This window comes from Artemia franciscana, chromosome 13 (genome assembly GCF_032884065.1).
Source record: "Artemia franciscana chromosome 13, ASM3288406v1, whole genome shotgun sequence".
NCBI lineage: Eukaryota > Metazoa > Arthropoda > Branchiopoda > Anostraca > Artemiidae > Artemia > Artemia franciscana.
The window spans coordinates 4610328-4627714 of NC_088875.1; the positions used below are offsets into that span (position 1 = coordinate 4610328).

At 32.2% G+C, this 17387-nt stretch overlaps 1 protein-coding gene across 4 annotated transcripts; it reads left to right on the forward strand.

Moving 5' to 3' along the window:
* On the forward strand, nucleotides 1–16147 carry LOC136034420 (uncharacterized). Of its 4 annotated transcripts, none has more exons than XM_065715591.1 (4): nucleotides 1–135; nucleotides 11246–11426; nucleotides 12654–13180; nucleotides 15615–16147. In XM_065715591.1, the coding sequence occupies exons 2-4, from the start codon at nucleotides 11259–11261 to the stop codon at nucleotides 15880–15882; spliced, it is 963 nt and encodes a 320-aa protein (XP_065571663.1). In that variant the 5' UTR covers nucleotides 1–135; nucleotides 11246–11258; the 3' UTR covers nucleotides 15883–16147. The 4 variants fall into 4 exon arrangements, with proteins under 4 accessions (XP_065571663.1, XP_065571664.1, XP_065571662.1 ...); XM_065715592.1 differs by having other exon boundaries at nucleotides 121–245; XM_065715590.1 differs by lacking the exon at nucleotides 1–135 and adding an exon at nucleotides 530–549.
* Nucleotides 16148–17387: the final 1240 nt, after the last annotated feature.

Sequence of the window (17387 nt, forward strand, 5' to 3'; positions counted from 1 at the left end):
TTTTATTGCAAATTTCCACTAGGACCTTAGAAAGACGTTTATCAAGACCGGCAGCGCTGCCCCCGTACCGTATACTTGCTTTTATAGAAAAATTCAATCAAATAGTCCCGCTTCAAACAAAAATTAATTGTTCTTGTAAGAATTGTCATTGGCCTAGTTTTATAGGCACTACGTTTCTTATAAATTTGTTTTTTAACTTATAAATATCCTCAACTGAATTATTTTATAGACTATCCAAGTAAAAGGTACCTGCTACATTAGACCAGCTTAGTTGAACCTAATTAGCCTAGGTCTAGAATAAGCCAACCATTTTGTAATAATGGTAGAATTCTAGTTTTGTGACTTTTTTTTTAAAAAGTAGTTGATTTAGGTGAATAGATATCTCAGGAATGTATCCAGAGCCTTCATGATCTCTTGGAATGTAACCTTTTTTGAATTATTTGCCCCAGTCCTCCCTCTAGCCTAAAAGGCACGGACCATTAGTGAGCTTAAAAAATATTTGTGTTATAAAATTTAAACCTTGTAAAACAGATCCTCTACTTAAATGAGGTACAAGAAAAGGATTTTAAATTCACACCTTTGCTCAATCCAAATTTATCAGGTTTCAAAAATCTTCTAATAGCCTAGCCTATATTTTTTTAATTAGGAAAAAAAAATCATTGATAAGGCTTAAAATTCTACTGAAGTAACAGGAATGCATTTTCAAAACTGAAGCCAAAGAAAAAAGAAACTGAAAATTAAGGAATATGCCCAATGCATTTTTTTTTTTAATTTCAATTGGGAATAGACTTGTGAAGTAGACCCAGGTAGATATTAGACCAGATTCACATCTCTGACCTACAAGTAAAGTAAACCCTCTAAGATTATACCTTTTTCTCTTATTTTTAATATAGTCTAGCCTATGTAGCCTACCTCTGTTTATATTACTCTTGTTAAAACCAGTTTTACCCTAAATTGAATCAATAGTTCCAGAATTTAGAATCTAAAACACACAAGAAATGTATAATATGGACTATAGCCTATATTTCAATAGGGTTAGAAAATTAAATTTGTACCATAAGAATTATTATGTTCTGAAAGAGTATTTGCCTAGTAAACTAACCAGAGAAAAGGAAACATATGAAGAAAATAGTTCTTACTTCATTATATTCTGAATAATTTTTAGTTAACACATTTTTATGCAGCAATACAGGTAAATTTATAGCAGTTCATATAACTGACTTACTAATAAAGTGTACATATCACTCAATGCCTTTTTTATGCTTTTTATGAATATAATAATTGCTTCTACCTTAAATTGAGGTTTAAGCACTTTTTGAGCTCTTAAAAATGACAACTTTTAATTAAAGTATGACTTATTGCTTGTTTTCCACAAAGTAATTCTATGTTTTCTCAGCGCCATCCTTCACATTGTTTTTGAAAAATAATGCTACATTTTCTCAGTGCTAAAATTATTTATAATAAGCTTAGGTTAGGTTAAATAGAGCTTAAATTTGAATTTAAGGTAGAAGCAATTAATACATTTGTAAAGAGCATAAAAAAGTTATCTAGTGATATGTTCACTTTATTGGTAAGCCAGTTATATGAACTGCCATAATTTTACACAAATATATAACCCAAGTTATATATTTTTAATGCTTTCTGCCACCTGTAACTTGTTTTTCCAGTTTTGTTTTGCCACAGTTGGCTCAATTTTCTGGTACACAGGTTGAAACAACTAAGATACAATGGGACAATGGATAAGAAATATATAATTTGGGATATATACTTACAAATTATGAGAGGGGGTAAAATATAGCAGGGCTGTATACAAAATTTGTCAATCATGATTATTCTGCATATTATAGATAGATATAGATAGGAAATATATAATTTGGGCTATATATTTGCACATTAAGGGGTTGGGGGTGAAGTATAGCAAGGCTGCATGCAAGATGTGTTAACTATGTCTCTCCTGAATAATATGAAGTAATTATTTTTTTTCTTAACATGTTTCTTTCTCTTCAGTTAGTTTTTTGGCAAATAATTGAGAAATAGCATAAAAAAGAGCATTGAGTGGTGTGTTCACTTTATTTGTAGATTAGAAATGTGGACTGCTCAATGTTTACCAATTTCTAAGCCTTAGAAATGAGAAAAGCATTGATATAGTAGCTTGACAATTATATTTTTGACCTTGGATTCATTACTGAAAGTTTCATTTAGTCAAGTAGCCTATTTTTCAAGATCACAAAAAGGCCCTAAACTAGAACTTCACCATAATAATTGCTAACCATTCCAAATGTGAACCCCCTCCCTGTGTATCTGTGTAAAGCCCTAGGCTTTATAGAAGAAAAGGGCATGCTGAAGATTTTAAATTAATCTGTTAGTTTAAATATAATTTAATTACTTACTTAGAGACAAGATAAATACAATAATTGATTTCTTTTTAGTCTCTTTGTTCTTTTTAGATTTAATAATTAGTTAAATAAATGTACCCTTAAGTGACTCATAATTCCTTATGTTTTTGCTCTAGAAATGGGTTAAATATATGGTTAAAAAATACCATCAATTTTAAATCAATTATTTTCAAGCTATAGCCAAGGCATTGATCTATGATAATCAAATACAGAAAAGATAACAGTTAATGAGCCAAAAGTAATACCAATTTAATTATTTTCCTTGTAATAAAGGATGTATTCTCTGAGTGGTTAAATTTACAAATTCAGTTGACTCCCAATTATCCACAGTTTGATTATCTGCAATACATATTAACCACAACAATGTAAATTTAAAAAAAAAGTTATAGATACTGTCCAAAAATTGTGAAAAATATAAAGAAAACATATCTATTTCATCTTTAAAGGCATAATAATTTTAAAATCATTTTAAGGTACTTTGCTTGTAACAATAAATTATGTATATATATTTTACAAAAATATGTCTTGCCTGTGAATGTCCCTTAGGGTTGTTTGTGAGTTTGGAGAAGATTCTTTTGTTACAAATAAATATTCAGAGAAAAATAAAGTGAGTGACTACTTTCAGCAGAAAGTTTAATTAGGACTTTGAACTTATGTTGCATGCTTCAAAAGTGTAAATAATACTATGATTTGTTCATCTTTTTTTTTATTGATACTATAATGTCATTCCATTTATTACTTATTCCTGTCGTTTTGTTTTAAGCACACATTCATTAAGTGTAATTTTGTTTTTCTTTTTTAATATATGGATTATTCATGAAATTCAATTATTTGTGGTGCTCATGCCACCCAATTCTGAAGATACTCTAGGCTTGACTGTAGATGAAACCAGGGTCATTGCTATCCAAAATGATGGGGGGGGGTAGTGAGGTGCATTTACTGTCCAAGTTAAAGATTTCTGTAGATGACATCCCAGTATTTTTATGGTCTTTATTTAACAAAACAAGAATTCTACTGATTTTTTTTACTGAGTTCCCAAAAACATATGGGAAATATCCCCCTCCCCCCTCATACAAGACAGCCCTAGATGGAACATTATGAGCAGATGAAGTAAGTATGTGAACAATTTACAAATTATTTTCCTTCAACAAAATGACAGAAAACAAATTAATTTACACACTACTTTAATCAACAAAATTGAAAAAGTGAAAACAAATGAATAAATTAAATAAAAAATGGAAAACAAACAACAACAGCTGCAACAATTTTATAACAAAGTCTACTAATCAGGAAATTTACCTTTAATTAATAAGGAAAGAATTGAAATGGCAGAATTAACAAAATTATATATTGCTAAGTTGATTAGACTTGATTATAATAAATCAATATCAGTTAAATATATGACTTGGAAAAAATTGATTCATAGCAAACCAAATGTGTTTGTTACAAAGCTCACAATCAAAGACCAACTTGAGGTTGCTCAAAGAAGCTTCATAAGCCCTCAGTAAACCTTTTAATCAACCAAGATTATTTTCTGCCTAAAGTGATCAGTGATTTTAACAGTTTGAGTCAGGGTCAGGGGAGATGCCCCCCTCAACATTCCAAGGTGTTGGCACTGTTGGCTGACTCCTTGGAATTCAGCTTATGTTTTTAGTTTAATTTAGCTTGTGTTCCAGCCTTTTTTGGTACATTCTTTTATTCTCCCCCTGGTTTGACAAACAATAGGATGCTAAGCCTTCAAGACATAGTTTGGATTGCCACCTCTGAATCTAGAATCATTGAATGTTATATTTTTAAGCACTTATCCTAAACTATTTCAAGCTAAGAAAAAGCGAATTAGGGGGTCCATTTTTAGGGCCTTAAATTAGATAAACAGTTATTGTATCTGGAAACATAATAAAAAAGCATAAATGATGTTTTCTTCTTGTCTCTCTGTGAGTAATGGAAACATTTCCAAGTTTGCCTAAATTGCTTTAATATGTCTATTATATTATTTAGAAAGTGGATTCTTCAACCATTGGATTTGTCTAAGTTCTCTTAATAAGTGCATGATTAGCTTGAATATTACTCAGAAAATACTGTCAAATCCTGAGTGTTAGTGTCTAAGTTTAGAACAAATTATCTAAATCACAGATAGACTACCATGGATACGCTCAATCTAAGGTAAGTGTTGTGAAGCAAAATAATTGTATTTAGATAGACTAGCCTAGGATGTAAATGTAACTTTTTTTTTTACCTTCAATCAAACTTGCCAGTAAAAAATCCTGTAGATGCCAGTAAATGATGATGGTGACTCAGCTCATTGGGACATCCCAAACTGTACATGATGGCTTGCTGTACACCAGGGCATTGTTGTTCTTGAAGAATTATCTATCTGGAACAGGTTTATCATGGTTGTGGATCAACTATTATGAGCCTTTGGAGCCAGTTAGAATATAGCAAACTTAACAAACCTCTTATACATTTTGTTGTTTGTTGCTCAACAGATTCCAGAATTGATTAAATTAGTAACTATAAGTTTGAACATTAAAAAAGTTTCCTTGATTCTAGTCTGCCAATTCTAACTTGTTGAGTCCCAACATCAGCAAATACCAAGTATCTTCATCATGTCCAAGATTAGGGACCTACTGTCATGTTTATGAGGGATACATTTTAATCAAAGTATTTGTCTAACATTAGGTGACAGAGTACCAGGGGCATTATGCTAGTTGGAAAGCTGATCACCATCTCAACAATTTAATCACCATAAAACCTAAATATCAAGTTTTTTCCCACTACTTAGGTAGGTATAAGTTAATGCACCAGTCAATGTGTCTTTTTATGCTCCTTCCATATATGCTAAATGTGTCCTTTACTGGGAACTGATAGTTTTCTGGGTATATAGTAAGTGAAAATATTATTTTTCCTTAGATTTTTGGAAATGCAGTCTGAAACCCCTTTAACATATGGGAGACCAAGATAAACTGAATTTTCCCTTTGATTTGTGTTTACTGTGTCACTATCTGATAATTTTTTAATATGTTTTGCAGTTACAGAATTTTTTAAACTAATTAAATAACCATTCCCAAATAAAATATGTCTAAGGTGGTTAAGCTCTGAATCCAGGAAATGTGGAGAACAAATTTGCAAAGATCTGTCAACTAGATAAGTGACCATTCCTCTTTTCACAGCAGGAGAATGATTAGAGGAATAATTTAAGTAATGGTCACTATGTGTGGGTTTTCTATAGACTCCAAACTCGAAGCATATATCATTTTGTGAAAAATCTAAGGAAAAATAATATTTTCACTTACTATAGGCCCAGAAAAAGTATCAGTTCCCAAATCTACCGAGGTGAAGACCCTATCCCAATAGGTGAAAACTCTGGTGTCTACAGAATTCCTTGCTCTTGTGGTCTTTGGTATATCAGAATAACTGATCAATGACTTACACATAGATTAACTCAGCACTCTACCTCAATTAATAACACCCTTAACAAGCAGAAAAAAACATAAAATTTTGACTTTGCCCTCTCAGAACACATATTTAATATCCAGACCATACTGTTTTAGTTAACCAAGCTAGGCTAATTTTGCATGACCAATATAATGTCCAGCACTACACAAAAGCTGTTGAAATATATAAATACCGACATTTAGGTCTAGCCTTGGACAGAGATTCAGGTGATTTAAGAATAAATTAGTCTAATTTCACATAATCTAATATATCATCAACCCCTTAGGTCTCAAAGGGTATCCTTGAGAAATGCAAAGGTTAAAATCAGAAAACAGTTGACCTAGTTCTCCAATTTATTCCATTGCTGCTTTGTTTGTTTGAGCCAAGAAAGTCAGGCTATGTGTTTGGTGGGAACAACTTGGCATAGTTTATTATGAACTCCTGAATCCAAGTTAATAAATCATGTAAGATGTCTCCTGATTTTGAGCCAAGTATTGCAAGAAGAATGGCCATAGTAAGCCAATAGACACAACAAAGTTATGTTGTAACATGGGAATACTTGGCTACATGTTGCAATACCCATCCCTTGAAGCAATGTAAGTGCAGTGCCCATTAAAACATACTTTGAAATGTTCAAACGAGAAGTCCTACCCCACCCATCATATAGTCAAGACCAGGTACGGAAAAGCTCCAAAGCTGCCAGTAGCAGAACTCAACGAAATTTCAAAAGCTGTTGACATATTCAGGGATAGTGGAAGCACTAGCATATTCTGACAAAATCTGCCAACAAATTTAACTAGGTCATGAAAACTGCCAAGTAGCACAGCTTCTATGCTACCTCACTTTTGTACTCCAGGCTCAGGCATTGCTCCTTCTGATTACAGTCTCTTCTTATTAATGCAACATGGTGTGGCTGACTAGCACTCCTCCAATTATGATGGATTAATTCATAGATAGTGGCTATACCAGTAAAATTTTTCAGAGACATTATCCACAAATTGCCAAAACGATAGGAAGAAGTTTTGGCTAGTAATATTGAATTCTTTGAACATTGAATTTGTAACCAATGTTACACAATAAATTTTCAATTAAAAAGAAAGATCACTAACTTATCTGCTTACCTTGTATTTTAAGTGGACCTATACACAGTTAGTAGTGGGGTCCAATCAAAATATAAACCCCTGAGCCTAATCTTTAAAAAAAGTTTGCCTAAAAAATTGGACATAGGACCTTAAAGTTGGAAAAAAGTATCTCAATCGCAGATATGATCAATGACAGACAAATCCAACCCAAATAAGTGTCATAAAGAACAATACAGTAGGCTATGAGGGTAACTTTTGCTCAAACTCAAATATAAAAAAAAAGTTTAGGCCTATCAGATTCTAGTCAGCCAATCCCAACTAGTCTTATCCTAGGCCTACTGTACTGTTACAACTGTATCCCAGACAACCCCACCCCCAACTTGCAGATATAGCACTAGGCTATATACCAAAATTTGCTGATATTTTAAATTTGGATACTTTACTTATTTTGATAAATTCTAAGCGAGAGGCTGTTTCATATATTGGGAGATGGTTGTGCTAGGACATTGAAATCTCCATGAATGAATTGATAGATCCCAGGGTAAGATCGTTGACACTCAGACAGGTCAAAGTATACTAAGTTCCTGCAAAAGGCAACATGTGTCAGCTATCCCAGGCTTTTGTTTGATGATAATAGCATTATGTACCTTGATAAGTAATTACTAAAAGCTATTTTAGTATTAAAAAATTCAGCATAACTAAAAGTTTTTCAAGCTACTTGCTGTTGCCAGTTAATAACATTTCTGTAACAGCATAATTTTTCGGCTGTCATCAAAAGTGCAAATAACAAAGTCATTGATTATAAGATCCAGATTAGTGTTTTTAAAAGACTTCCATTTTTCTTTAGAAAGTTGTATTGGGTAGTGTTGAGCCCAAAGGGGTAGTATTGGAGTGGAATCACCACTGGTACCAATACTGTAATGAATTGACCACTGCTGGTACCACAAATATATCCGGGGCCAATGCTGGTGGTTTCGTTAGGTATAGTAACGTGAATGAACAGTCGAATATATCTAGCTATTTCTTTGGGGGTAAATGCCCCTGTCCCCTGTTGATATACTAATGATGATATTTCTCGCGAACTCTTTTCCTACTCAGCCTGGGTATGTGGAAAATCATCTAACATAATTGTAGAAAATAACTCACTTGTAAACTTTTAACATCTTCAATAAAACGTATACATACATTTAATAAAATCACCACTTCTATACATAGAACTTTTTGTAAGGGTGGACCCTGGATTGACCCTGGCCAATTTTATAAATGAAAGCTACAAAGTTAAAGGCATTTTGAATATCATTGATTATCATTGGCCAAGTCCAGGAAGACAAAATAGAATTAGCTGGGAAGTTTGCCTATTGCAAAACTACTAACTTAGCAATAGGACTTTGACCTATACTTGAAAATCATATTATGGGCTAACATTTGACCATTCAATGTTAATCTACCAGTTTAATCCCCTTTAAATAATTTTAGTTTTGAATATCCTTTGTCTGGAAAGTCCAGAATTCTTTAAATATGTATGTAAATATAATATGTCATAACTAATATTACTAGAAGTTTGTGACACCAAGAAGTTTAACGTTTTTCATTAGCATTTCGGTTGGGATAAGAATTCCATGCTAATTAGGGGGGAGGGGGGCTCTTAGAGAATATTTTGTATTTTACATAATCATTTGGGATCCATTTGAAAAAAAAACATGTATAAAATTTACTAAGAAAGTAAATTTGAATTTAAATTTCAAATTTATTCAAGGATAAACGAATTAGGCTGTTGTGGTCAACCAAGTTGAATGCTTAAAAATATGAACATAGCATGAGGCCAGGCAGCATTCCACAGATGATGGAATATCTAGCATCTTGCATCAAACCTGTAAAACTACAATTAAAAAAAAATGTTGTTTTTCATGTGAAATACTATTACAAATAATTATCATCAAAACCTCTCGTTGTTGAGAAAGTACCTGCAAATTTGACAACTATGTTTTTGACAGAGAGCCCTTGACTTTTGACACCAATTATTTCTCATCTGTTTTACATGTTCAGTGGAGTTTCGACAGAGTCACCTATATTTTGACAGGGCCTGTTGCTGTCTGTCGAAAATTATGACAAGATTACTACAAGATATTCTCAAAAGAAATGAATCTCATAATAGAAGCTAATATCTACATTTGAGTCGGTCTGGTATTCCCCTACATCAGACAAGAAATTTCGACAATTGGAATATAGTTTCGTCAATACAATATTAGCTGCCATTTTAGCTTAATTTTATCAAGAAAAAGCCAAAATGGCTACATTTTAGAGAAGATCAAATGCATCTTGATGCACTGATGTAAATCCCAACTTTTTTTGCAAAAAAAAAAGTAATGATGGTTTGAATATTACATGGCTAAAAAATCGTCAGGAGCTTATTTTGTGTTGAAAATAAGAAACTGATTGAATTGAATATTCTTTTCTTATCTGGGCGTCTTGGATATAGTATCCACGTTTTGCATTGTGAAAATGTAACGAAGCTTCAAGAGATGGTGTTCCAAGTCACGACTAAGCAGAGTTGTCCTATTTTGAAGGGAAATTTCGACAGTGGTTCCAAAATTTCACTGTTGAATCATCTGTGCCTTTACCCTAGTTATTTGAATGTAAAAAGGCTTCATAGGATTCATTCCTTTCTCTGATTTCAACCCCATGGTTGCCAGGTAAAAACGACCAGTTGGTCGCCCTAGAACAATATGGCCTGGTAGTCCACATCAGCTCCTAAGCAAGGTAGGAATAACGCCTGAAGGTGCACCTGCGGTTGCTCCAGACTGGGTGTCCTGGAGGAGGACGGCGTCTGCTCTCTTAACCCTGGTGCCAAGTTTACAAGAGAACTAAGTCAAGTAAGTCAGAGTTTTTACATGGTCATCCACATGTGGGGGATTTTCAATTAAAAGATTCCCAGTATAAAGCGAGAATATCTTACTGCTTGTGAGTATATTTTGTACAGTTTCATACTGAAAGCCAATGCAAGGAATCTGGCAAGGATAAAGCCCCACCATCCACATAGCAATTTATTCCCCTTTTGCATCTGTACACTTTCATCACTTGACAGTGACAAGACCCCCATAGCCCCCGGGAAAAGGTCTGTATTTTCCGCTGTAAGGAAAGGGAGGATTTTCCGTGGGAGAGAAGTGTCCAGGGGGGGGGGGTCGAAGGAAATTTTACCCATGAGGGGGGGGGGGGTAAGAGGATTTCCTGATATGACTTGAGAAATAGTCATCAATTATAAAAAAACAAGTTGTTTTTCAATTGAAATTAAGGAATAATATTAAAACTTCAAAAGGAACAGAAATTACTCTGTATGAGGGGACCACCTTCCTCGACTCTTGTTTTTTTTGATAAAGTTTTCCTTTTTGTCACAATCCTTTAAGGAACACTGCTCTTTATGCTATGTTTGACTTTTTGTCTCAGTCCTTCAAGAAAGACTGCTCTTTATGATAAGGTTATACTTTTTGTCAACATTCTTTAAGAATAGGTGGTCAAATACAAGTGCTGTTGAACTGGAATAAGAAGATTTTTTTAAAGCGCATAACGAAAGAGGGTTAAGGAAGGGTAACTCCCCTCATATACGAAATTATTTTTGTTCGTTTTAAGTTTTATTATTGCTCTTTACTTGCTGTTATTTTTTTTTGTTTAGTGACACCTTAAGCTTCATTCAATTTTATTATTGTTCTTTATTGTTTTTCTCTTGTATATTATTAGCTCTGTGTTGCACTTGTTTTTTATGGGTGATTTTGTGTATGGAAAGCTTCTGCCACGTGGGTATTCAAGAACTGGTTTTGAGGGAGGGATCTACACATTGAAATGCCACTAAAACTAGGCAAATTGTTTGAACAAATTTTGAAATTTGAAAAAAAAAACACAGATTGCAAGAGTGTGTACATATTCGATTCTAGCTGTGAAACCGTCAGTATTAAATAATAGCCCGTTCAGACGCATGGGGTAACGCTCTAAAACCGGTCGGTACCAACGAGTTTTGGGGCTAGTAATTTTTTCTAGTTCTTCTGTGGTAGCTATCGATATTTTTGTATTGTTGAGCAAAACTGAGCAAGTATTTTGGAAAGTGGAAAGCATGTCAACTGTTGAGCACGTGAAAGTTCGAGATATGGTGGTTCTTATTCAGAATCGTCCAACACAAGTAATGATTTTTATAAAACTAGCATGAAAAGGGAGATACTTGGTAAGAAATACACTTGGCCTAGAGAATTGTTTTCCCCTCGTACCAATTTGTCTTTCTCATCGGTTTTCCCTTTCGTCTGAACAGTTCATAAATAAAAAAGAATTCCCCCCCTTTTTCAGACCGTATGAAGATATGAAAGAAGAAAAACTAAGCCCCAAGTCAGATTCAGAGACAAAAGAAACCGAAAAGGGACCAGCAACAAATACAGATGAAGAAGAGGACAAATCTTTGCTTCTTTCATTGCTTACTGATATTTGTCTAGAATTAGCATACTCGACCTCGGGTGATGATAAAAATGTAGTAAGTATGCAATTTGATCATGATTTTGTGAAAATTAAACTGGCAAATGTATTTTTTTTTTGTCTTGCTAATGTATGGTTACCTTTAATTTCTTTTGTTTTTCATTTTTTCTTTTATTTGTTTTGCACAGTGGAAAGTTGTCAAACTTTTTCATTTCTGTTTTCTGCTATGTGCTTATTTCTACTTTCCATTATAAAGTTAAAGAAATAAAAAAAGATAATAAAAAGGGATTAAAATGGGGAAATTTGCGTCAAAACACTAAGGGCAAAAAAATGGTTTGTCAGGAAATAGCAAAACTTAAAAGAGCAAAAAAGAAGAAAATCGCAAATTACTATGTGATTGTCACAATTATTCTGGAATTAACCGCTAAGGAAATCTAACAAGGCAATACACAGGATTTTTTATTCGGGGGGGGGGGGGGGGGGGGGGGTCACAAAAAACATCAAAAATTTGTTTTTATTCACTTTTGCTACGTTTTTACGAGTCGGACAAAAATCTTGAGGGGGGGGGGTCAAAAACCCTAACCCCTTTATATGATCTTGCAATCTAATTTCTTCCGGTCCACTGTAGTAGCTTGTCATCTTTGGATTTTTTTGTTATTCTGGAACTTTGTGACTATAATTTTTTTTCTATAAAAAATGTATGTTTACTGCTTCAGTGGTTAGTCTTCATTGACAATTAACATTACCATTTACCAATTATAGATAATTTCAAATTAAAGTTTAGATGGGGGTTTTTGATAATTTTACTCCAAGAAACATAGGGCTAAAGTTGCATCGTGGTCATCCTAAAACAACACATCATTGAGCCTACATGTTAAAAAAAATGTCGGATTACCAATACGGATTTTTATTTCATTGTAATTTCGTTCTGTGTAATTAGAAGGCTCAAAGCTGGCCGAAAAAATTCCTAAATCCTCCTGCCCTCCCACTCCATGTTATATTTGAATTCCTTTCAAATATTTCATCATATTGTTCCCCAAAAAACATAATTTTGTAGATGGTGGTTTTGGATTGAAATATATTTAGACTCGAATAAAATAAAATTTAAAAAAACGTCACACCTATTTGCTCCACGAGCCTTAATATGGTTTAGAATCAATTTTATATAGTTCTGATGTTTCATGTTCACTTGTCTTGTAGATTTTCTGTATTTTTTTTCTTTAAACCTCTCATATATATTTTCTTCCTTTCTGTGTTTTTATATTGTTTCTTCTTTTTTTTTTAGTCAGAGAAGGAAGTTTTTAGTGCTGTAGTATATTCTGAGCTAAGGCGTGGGATGCAAGCCCTAGATTTAGACAGAATCAATGTGGCTGACTTGAAACCAGAATCATTGGCTGAACATGGTGGAAACATTCTCACCCCTCGAGTGCAAGAAATGGTGATTAACCTAGCTAAAAAGCTAATGGATTGCAAAGTGACGGATGTTAAAAAAGCAGTGTTGTCAAGCCCTGCGTCAGAGCCTACGCCAGAAATACGCGGGAAAATTCAAAATAAGACAATTGCAGAGATGGAAAATGTGTTTAAAGAAATAAGTACAATTTCTGAGTGGAATAAAGATTTGGATAAAAGAATAAGAGAGACTATAGTAGAATCAACACGACTTTACTGGCACTTTTTATCTGTAGAATTGAAGAGTTTAGAAATTTTACTAGAGCTAGTTGAAGATCTAGTGTTAATGGCTGATCCCTCACATATTCAAGTGAAGACAGAATTTTTGCTGAATAAGTGTGAAGCATTGTTCCTCAAATTAAAGTAAGCCATTTAGCATCATTTTTTTTTATCTAACCCAAAATGTATAAAGAATGTTATTGTTGAATTAACAAAATTATTAAAATACCAACTTATGAAAAGGGTAGAGATTATTATTATTAATTTGAAAACAAGGATGTATAAAACAAAAAAGACAGAGTAGAGGGGAAGAAAATAAAACGTACACGACAACCAACAATAGACACTAATGAAAGTAAAGACAACAGTGGAGATAAATAAAGTACTTCAAGGCAAGAAGAGAAAAGCTTTACTGTAGGGAAGGGGGATGTTTTCACCAATGGAATGACCATTAGAACCTCTTAAGGAAAGTTTTGGGTCAAAATTTTATTTGCTAGAAATCTGAAGTTTTGAATAATTTGTGATTTTCGATTTCCCTGCCCTTTTGTGCTATATGATGTCTGTGAGCTGTAAATAATGCTAATGGATTTGCCATATTTTGGATTTTTGAAAAAAAAAATAAAGTGCATTAAGTTTGATCAATGTTCCTTAGGTTGAAGGAACTTTATTGTTCCTTTTATTGTTTTATTGTTCCTTTTATTGTTTTAAAAAGTAGAACTGTGAAAAAGAGTCAAACTTTAGCTGAAAGAGCGAGGCGTTGAGGAGGAGATGACCCCTTTCTTATGCGGAATAATCTCTGTTCGTTTTAAGTTTTAATGTCGCTCCTTGCTTGCAGTTAAAAAAAAAAAAAAAAATTTCAGAACGTTTTTGAATTAATGCATGTTTCGATTTTGGCTCAGCGCACATGAATAATTAAAACTAAATTTTTATTATATGAAATTATATATTATATAAATATTAGATATTTTTATTATATAATGAATTTTTTTTTTTTGGTAGTACCCTTTCATTATATTTTAGTTTTGTGTTTTATTTAAGTTTTTTTTTTTTTTTTTTTATCAGTTTATTCTGCACTGAGGACGGTCGGTCTTGACCGAAATATTTGCATAATTTTCATTTTTTCACTGGTTATTTATTGTCCCCGTTCTTCTTTTCTTTGCGATTTTGTGTTTTGTCATGATTAGCCAGTGTGGTCTCAGAAATTATTTAATACAAAAAATATTACAAAAAGATGCTTATAATGAAATAGTCGGTCAATATTCGTCTATTTCCAAGGATGCAACATGATGGGGTTAGTGTGGCTTCAGCCTTATAGAAAGAAGAAAATTATACAGATTTTCAATCCATTTATTTGAATAATATTTTGCTGTTTGCTAAGTTTTTCCTTTTATAACCTTAATAGATTCAAAGTTGCTGAGACTCCCATGAATATATATCATTATGTATTAAAATATTCAGTCTACTTTGATCAGTTGCTTTAAGTAATCTTGGGTAAGATGGTAATTTTCTTTCTTTTTTATGTTTTTGTTGTGACAAATAATCAGTTGCTTTAAGTAATCTTGGTTAAGATGGTAATTTTATTTCTCTTTTATGTTTTTGTTGTGACAAATAATCAGTTGCTTTAAGTAATCTTGGTTAAGATGGTAATTTTCTTTCTCTTTTGTGTTGTTGTTGTGACAAATAATCAGTTGCTTTAAGTAATCTTGGTTAAGATGGTAATTTTCTTTCTTGTTGTAATAATAACACTCCGGTCGGAAAACTGTTTCCAGTAAAAGGCAGATGACACTCTAGTCTTTAGAAGACTTGGGTTAGTTTGTGATAATTTCTGTTGGTTTTAATTTTGACTTAGTCGTTCTTTGTTATTTCAGTTCGTTTTGGGTTTCGTTTTAGTACATTGAAAGTGATTTGTATTCGTTTTCTTTACTTTACTTTATTTTTATCTTTAATTTGTTTCTGTTCGTCTTTGGTTTGATACAGCTCTTTATTTTTCTTTGAAAAACTGCTTTCTAAGAAAAGGTTTTTCAATATGAGTTGAAAGGATAACTATTTTTGCTTCCATATTCATCTTTCTAACTACCAGTCTTATCGCTTCCATCTTCCATCTTAGAGCCTTAGTGCCATCTTAGAGATATAGCCTTATCTCTTCCAACTTAGAGCCTTAGTGCCACCTTAGAGAGATAACCTTATCTCTTCCAACTTAGAGCCTTATTGCCATCTTAGAGAGATAGCATTATCTCTTCCAACTTAGAGCCCTTATGTACATCTTGACTTGAGAAACAAAACAATTATTCTTGTTTCAGGTAAATGAAAGATTCATTTGTTATCTGAACGTGAAATTTGTAATACAATTTGAAAAACAAAGTGGAAGATTTTCAATGAAAAACCGAAGGTCCTATGTTTTCCATTTCTCGGCTTGTATTACACTGGCAAAAAAAACTTATGTGTTTCTGCTTGAAAAAAAGCTGGAAACTATGTGTAAAAGTTGTCAATAAAATTTGAAAAGTAAAATTTTTAATTTATTTTTCCTGGCAAATCAACGATTCTAGCAGATGAAATAACCTTAACTCTTTCATTTCAGGGCCTTTCATTACATGGTACTCCGTGATACATATCCACGCAAAACGAACGAAGCTCTACGCACTATCAACTCTGATCTGGGAGACTCGATTGGACGGATAAAACAGGAGCTTGAGGTCAGGCGAACTGCTCTAAATCAACTACAGGGGGTGGGCGCAGAATTTCAAGTTCTTGTAAGTGAATACAAGGCCATTAGAGAAGAAATTGTGAAAGCTCAATGGAGTTTGAATAAGTTAGAAGCTTTGAAAGCTCAAAATACTGGAACTTAGTTTTAGAAAGTATTCAACAAGTGTCAGCTCTAAAAGAAGAGCAAACGTGTTGAGGTGATATTAAACTTTAAATAAAAATAAGCTAGTATGACTTAACAACTGCTCTTGGCTGGTTGTAATGTTGTCTTACAGTTTCTGGCTATTGCGTGTTTTTTTTTTTAGTATCTCCATCAGCAATGCTTCAAAGTCTATCCAAGTCAGTCATCTTAGCTAATGGCGGTAAATTTATTAGTACATAAATTCGATTAAAAAAATATGTTGTTTAGAGTTGTTATTTTTAATTTTATTGATAGGCAAGTATCATTGGGGATCTCATGATTAATGGCAATTGTCATAGCATTATTAACAAACAACTGCTATTCTGTCTATTCGCTGCAGCACTTTCGAATCGAAAATTATTGGTAGTAGTAGATGCAAAGAATATTTTACAATGCTAACGACCCATGATTGGACAACGACCCAATTTGGGGCTACATTTTGGGCGGTAGAAGCCGTTACCTATATCTAATTTTTGATTATTAAAATCCCCTTGGTTCAGTGGCTTATGGATGTAAGCTTCAAACAACAAGGAACAGAAAGTTTTTCAACCAATTGTCGTCCTCCTCGATGAAGCAACAGGGATGATCACATCAAATCGTTAACTTAATCTGCGGTTAGAAGAGAAGCAACAGTGAGAATCACAACGAGCACCAGGAGAAAACAAATCCTATCAAATGAATGTTTCTTGATACATTAACAGGAACAAGAAATTGAATTCACGCCAGAATTTATTTCTTAATTCAATTCATTTTGATATGACACCTCATGATTTAAAACTAAAGAACAGCTTGATGATGATACTAATGAGTAATTAGAGATACACATTCTTATATATATACATATATATATATATATACATATATATATATATATATATATATATATATATATATATATATATATATATATATATATATATATATATATATATATATATATATATATATATATATATATATATATATATATATATTATATATATGTATATATTATGTATATATATATATTATATATATATATTATATATATATATATATATATATTATATATATATATATATATATATATATATATATATATATATATATATATATATATATATATATATATATATATATATATATATGTATATATATGTATATGTATATATATTATATATATATATATATATATATATATATATATATATATATATATATATATATATATATATATATATATATATATATATATATATATATATAATTTTTTATACAAAAGAAAGATAGTTAGATGTCCAATTGAAGAGAAAAAAGTAAGTAAAGACAAAATTATATAAAAGCTATATAAGGACGTTAACGAAGAACATGATACTGGATGCAATGCTACTGAACTTCATATTAAAACTTTTAGTGAAGGAATAGAAATAGCTAAGGACGTTGAAAAAGGATGTAATTATATTGATAAGTCTGAAGCAGAAGGTAGTC